General features: G+C 38.8%; 1 protein-coding gene across 1 annotated transcript; it reads right to left on the reverse strand.

Annotated features, from left to right (window-relative positions):
• Positions 1-642: 642 nt before the first annotated feature.
• Positions 643-5583, reverse strand: fbxl15 (F-box and leucine-rich repeat protein 15). The gene is made up of 5 exons (XM_047377867.1): positions 5417-5583; positions 4931-5090; positions 3182-3684; positions 1565-1791; positions 643-1476 (listed from the first exon to the last, which is right to left on the reverse strand). Exons 1-4 carry the CDS (start codon positions 5440-5442, stop codon positions 1602-1604), a joined length of 879 nt encoding a protein of 292 aa, XP_047233823.1. The 5' UTR covers positions 5443-5583; the 3' UTR covers positions 643-1476; positions 1565-1601.
• Positions 5584-5871: the final 288 nt, after the last annotated feature.

The following is a 5871-nucleotide window of genomic DNA, read 5'->3' on the forward strand; positions in this document are numbered from 1 at the left end:
TTATTAGTTATGGATTCCACAAACCTGACCAAATGGAAGAGCGGCAAGGAGTATGCCTTTGCTGAAAGAAAGCCATAAGAAAGTCATTTATGTTTGCTAGAAGCCATGTTGGGGATAAAGCAAACATGTGAAAGAAAGTGCTCTGTTCAGAAGAGACCAAAACAACTTTTTATTGTATGCGCAGAACACTGACAGAAAACATGCTGAACACACCACCCCGAGACTGAAACATAGTGGAGGTAGCATTATGCTGCGGGCATGCTTTTCTTTAATACGGACAAGCATCAGATGGTTTAGATCAAAACATATTCAGGTGTTAAGAAAGGTCCAGCCAAAATCCAGACCCAAATCCAAATAAATATCTGTGGTAAGACCCAAAAATCCTTGTTGACAGATACTCTACGTGTAATCTGACTGAGCATGAGCTATTTTGCAATAAAAGAATGGGCAAATTTTACCCGAAACCGCTCCAAATATAGTTGTCCGGAGAGTCCACTGCCTGCATGTTTTAGATGTGGCCCTGCTCCACCACCATTATCAAAAGGAATGCATTACTTCATCAGTATGCCATCAAACATAAACATAAAATCCAGCAGGCCCCAAGGACCACTGACATAAACAACAAAGAATTCCTTCAAAGTATAAAAACTAACAGAAAACACTTTAATTTGTAGCCTGCAGGTTAAAAAAAGACAACGATTAGTTAATATACACAAAAAATGTTCATTTGCTCTATAAATTACAGCGAATTAATACACAAATTATTTTGGGTGATTTTGTTTTTTTTGCTTACATAATTCAACTACTTAGCAAGTTCTTATAAAACCTATTGAGAGACTTACAGGGAAAAAGTCTGAATAACTTCTTATGTTTTAAACACACTTCAATCACATCACAAAAACTATGCATAATGATTGAATTATTTCTGAGTGCTTCTGATCTGGCTAAAAGTCTCCGTTTTCATCATGAAACTGCAGGTTAAAGTTAGCTGTTTCTAGAAGACATGTCATCAGTGGCAACGCAAACACTGCATTCACCTTAGTGCAGAAATGAAAACCTTAAATAAATTAAAACAAATATCTCACAAAGCAGTGAGTGCCTTGGGAATGTTTTTGAGTGCTTTGGGTGAACTAACCATTTTAGCTGCTAAACACATGCAAAATAAAATGTTTAATTAAACTCAAACATTTTTAATGTTTCTAAATGAAACATAAGATCATTTTTAGCTTTTGCATTTTGTTTTGAACAAACAACAAAACAATAAGCCATACTTTTGGTTAAAAAAGCGCTCTTACAACATCAAGTGAAGAAAAGGTGCAGTAATGTTTTGGATAAGACAGCAAGGCTAAAAAGCAAACGTGGCTTCCTTCTTTGAGTTGCAAAAATCAAACTTGCGTCGTTTTCCTGGAGCATCAAATCATTTTTTCAAACACCGTGCATCGTGTGATATCGGTTTAAGTGACCGCCGTCAGTCGCCTGCAACGACAGCAAGATGCGACTGTAAAACACCATGTCAATGTAAACCACTGAGAATAAAAATTTTATTCAAAATTCCTGTTCTTACCTCGCTTTGTGGGCTTGTTCCTAATATTTCCCTGTGGTTAGATCTGGAGATTGATAAAAGGAGCGAAGCCCAGCATATCCTGAAGAAGCACCAGAGCCCTCGGTAAAGGTGGCTCAACATCAATCAAAACGTTGCGCTTCCGCAGAGGATCGAGGCTCGACTCTGTCACGTTGTGACAGTGATTTACCCTCAGGGACTGCAGCTTTGGGCAATACTCTGCAACAGTCCTTGGAGCATAGAGGCAACAGGGGATCTCATGGATGGATGATCAAATAAGATGACTTACGTCATTATATACATTTTAGAAAAAGAAAGTGCTGGGCAGTAAAACCTTTAATGAAGATGCGTGGAGAAAAGCCCAAACACTTAATCTTCAAAGTGGGAACAATAGCTGATTTACAAACACGGTTAAGATTTTCAGTTGCTACACAATTTTAATTTCCAAATTCAAACTTAATTATTTTAATTTAGCATCTGTATCCCTCTGGACGATAAATGTAGACTGTTCCAGGCTTTCTTTTTTACTGGTACCTTTCACTCATTTCTAAATGTATAAAGAAAAAACTCAGTTTTAATGTTTTGTACTTTAACCAGACCCAGTTTAAAAACTACACCCCCCTGCTGTAGATCCAACCAGGATCTGATGGAATAAAATATCAAAAAAAATGTTTTTTAGAAAAATCGCTACACTATAGAAAGACATTCTTGTTTTGCTCTTTTATGACCTCACTTTGTTGTGTTTATTCAGTTCTGCATTTAAAGAAATGACATATTTAGCCTCAAGCAGAATGCTTTATAGAGCCACCAAACCTGGTGACAGAATCATGCTGTGAGGATGATTCTCTTCACCAAAGACAAGGAAGAGAAGCTGGATGGCGCTAAATTCAAGACAATCCTGGGAGCAACCTAGGGAGATGCTTCAAAAGACTTGAGAGTGGGGTGGAGTTCCACCTTTCAGCAGGATAACAACCCTAATGATACGGCCAGAGCTATAATGGAATGGTTTAGATCTGAGAATATTTATGTTTTAGAATGGCCAAGTCAAAGTTCAAACTTAAATCAAGATGGAAATCTGAGGCAACACCTGAAAGTTACAGTTCACAAAAACTCTCCATCCAGTCTGACTGAGAAGAACAGGCGAAGATTTTAGTTTCTCGATTTGCAAAGCTGGTTGAGAAACCTTGAAAAACTTGCAGCTGAAATTGCAGAAAAGGGTGGTTGAAAAAAGTATTGACTCAGGGCGGCTGAATACCAACGCACGATGCACTTCAACTTCTCAAATAGATACTTCTTTGTAAAGCTCCACCAGGTAAAGTTCTAATAAAATACAATAAAGTTTGTGGTTGTAACGTGAGTTGGTTAAGTCGGTAAAATTATTGCCCTGAGAAATATCCAGTTTGGACTTAAACATCAGTCAGTAAATACAACATTCTTTCCACTGCTAAGATCAAGCGTGTAGACTTTTCTCCATTCATCTGTTTGTGCTAATGCACGTGGCAGACGTTTTTATCTAAAGCGGCTTAAAGATGAGGACATAACAATGCAGTTCATATCTAAGCTAACAATAAGCTACTTATGTGAATATGTGGCCAGATTTAAAATGAATTCATAACAAACCTGATCGACTGGTTCCTGACTCGCAGACAACCTGTCAGATCCAGCTGTTCCAGACCCCTGCAATTCTTGGCCACTTCTTCCACCGACTCGTCCGTAATGTTGGCATTGACCGCTAACGACAGCGACTTGAGCTCGGAACACTTTTTTGCCAGGTAGCAGATGGCGTCGTCCTTCAGCTGGCGGCAGGCAGTGAGATCGATCGACCGAAGCCCTCCACAGTGGTCAGCCAGGCTGCGCAGAGACAGGCAGTCCACCCACTCACAGTGAGCCAGGCCAAGATGCTGGAGATGCGTGCAGGTCAAGGACACGGCCACCAAGGAGTGGCGGGTAAGGGAGGCACAGCTGCTCATGTCTACCCTCTGCAGATGCTGGTTTTGGCTGATAACAGGAAGCAATTCCTTGTCTGTGACCCAATCTGAACAGTTCTGAAGGAACAGGTTCTGGAGAACTTTATTGTCTTTTAACATTGCATGAAACGCTTCCTTTGGGATGCTTGCTCCAATCTGTAAATATTAAAAGGGAGCACATAGCTGAAATATTTTGGCAGCCTTTACAGTGCCCCTTGATTACTTTAACTACATTTTGTCATGTTACAACCACAAACATCAATACATTTTATTGGGAATTTATGTGAAAGATCAGCACAAATTAGTGCAAGGGGAAACAAAATGATACATGGTTTTCATTTCTTTGTTTTACATGTAAAAGTCTAAACTAAAACTCTTCCATAAAAGGTCACATTTATGAAGTTCACAACTATCAACCAATCCTTCTACGTAGGCTGTGGATCTCTGCAGCTCCTCCAGAGGTACCACTGGCCTCTTGCCTGCTCTCCTTGACTCATAATGTCTTCTTTGGTCAATAATATTCTCTAAAATTACAGAGATGGACTCTATTTACTAATTACAAAATTGCCTGAAGGCATTTGGCTGCACAGAGTTTTATTTAGACCAGGGTTCTGCAACTGAATCTTTGCTGCTAACTTTGGCTAAAGTTTTTAAATAAAGATATAATAACAAATGCAAGTTTTAGCAGTATTTAAGTTTTTTTTTCATGGAATAATTGCACTGAATTTCTACATCAGAATGCCACTAAAAGTCCTAGTATTATTCTTTAAGATCTATTTTTCTTGTCATCAGGCAGGTAACTATTTCCTACATCAACACCTCTTAGAGGAAAATGTATACATCCTCTTTTTGCAAATGTTTTATGTTTTTCTTTAGTTTAATACCTGAACACGTCAAGCCGGGCCAACTTTACTGATGAGCACTTTAAAAACAGCACAACTGACCAAAGTGCTAAACAGATATTCAATTCAATTCAAAAATACTTTATTAATCCCAAAGGGAAATATCATATAAACGCATTAAAAAAAAAACACAAATACAAAGAAAAAAACAGAAATCCTGGTTCTTTAAAAATGGGAAATATCCTATAACAGATCAAAAAGTCAAAGTTGTCTTTTTTCAAAAGATCATGAAACATTAACGGCTCTTAACGAGTTTTATTCTGCTGGAATGAGGGCAAAAATTGATCTTTAGATTGCAAAGATTACACACCCCTTGATTTAGGAATACCAAAATAAAGGCGGTTTTACATAAGTGCACGACACACTTTTCAGATTTCTACTGGGTAAAACTCTGAAAACCATGTATCCCCTTTCCTTTCCCTCCACTTCATTCTGTTTGGTATAAACACGTTTACAAGGCACTGTTACTTATTAAAAGTCAGCATTTTATCATTACTTACGACGGAAAAGTTAAAAGTCCTGCAGTTGGCCAGATACACCTGGACGAGGCTGTGGAAGTGCTTGCTCACCCTCTGCAGTCTGACAATGTGCTGCAGCGGTAAATAGGACAAAATGTGTGGAACGAGAACATCCTCCCAGGGCAAGTCCAGGAGCTGACATCTGCAGGAGAGCAAACCCTATCACAGATTAACTTTGACTCTGCAAACGCTCAAAACAAAAACAACATCATCTACAAATCAACGACTATGAATACATAAATGATAAGGTCATCTAACACATTAGTAATGCGCGGTGTTGTGTTGGCCCCTGGTGCTGCTGTATACAGTTAAATGAATTTACCAGCTATAAATAAATGGCATGAGCTACGTTTCAGTGGCTGGTAGTTATTATTCGTACGCTTCCGCTGTTAGCCGACGAGCTAGTCTGCCGGGGCCATCAAATCAGCTGTTTTTAAAAGATATGAACTCGTTTTAAAAGCCACTTACGTCTGCCCCTGGCCTTCTTCATCCATCGTGAACCGGCTGTGTTATACAGTGTTTTTCAGGGCGAGCTGTTCTTTACATTGACACCTAAGGAGAGTATTTTGCCTTAGCATCTTGGAAAGCGTTTGAGGAGTAACCCAAACCACCGGCTGCATTCACTGACTGTCGGAACAAATAATGTCAATAAGGGAGAGTGCTCAAATAGTCCCATTGCAGATTAGGCAACTTTGCGAAATTGTCAGTGGGCATACTGTCAGTAAAAACCACCAAATAAGGCGGTAACTGATTCCATTTGAATGGCTGTTTAGTTTAGTAATTTGTGTAGTCAAGGAGCCGATGCAGCTAAATGCAAAAATGCAAAAATAATTTGTGATATTTCTCTTTGAGGGAGTAGATTTGCAATTTCTTCTTAATCAGATACAGAAAAATATACGTTTGTAGCGGTTTAATATTGTTAT

The sequence above is a fragment of the Girardinichthys multiradiatus genome, chromosome 10 (assembly GCF_021462225.1).
Source record: "Girardinichthys multiradiatus isolate DD_20200921_A chromosome 10, DD_fGirMul_XY1, whole genome shotgun sequence".
Classification (NCBI taxonomy): domain Eukaryota; kingdom Metazoa; phylum Chordata; class Actinopteri; order Cyprinodontiformes; family Goodeidae; genus Girardinichthys; species Girardinichthys multiradiatus.

Bases quoted from the DNA above. Each gene is read 5' to 3' on its own strand.
- fbxl15 (XM_047377867.1), bottom strand. From the start codon at position 5,442: ATGGATGAAGAAGGCCAGGGGCAGAC. The intron at 5,091-5,416 runs GTAAGTGGCTTT...GCTCTCCTGCAG, and splicing joins GAAGAAGGCCAGGGGCAGAC to ATGTCAGCTCCTGGACTTGC. The intron at 1,792-3,181 runs GTTTGTTATGAA...CTATGCTCCAAG, and splicing joins GTCAGGAACCAGTCGATCAG to GACTGTTGCAGAGTATTGCC.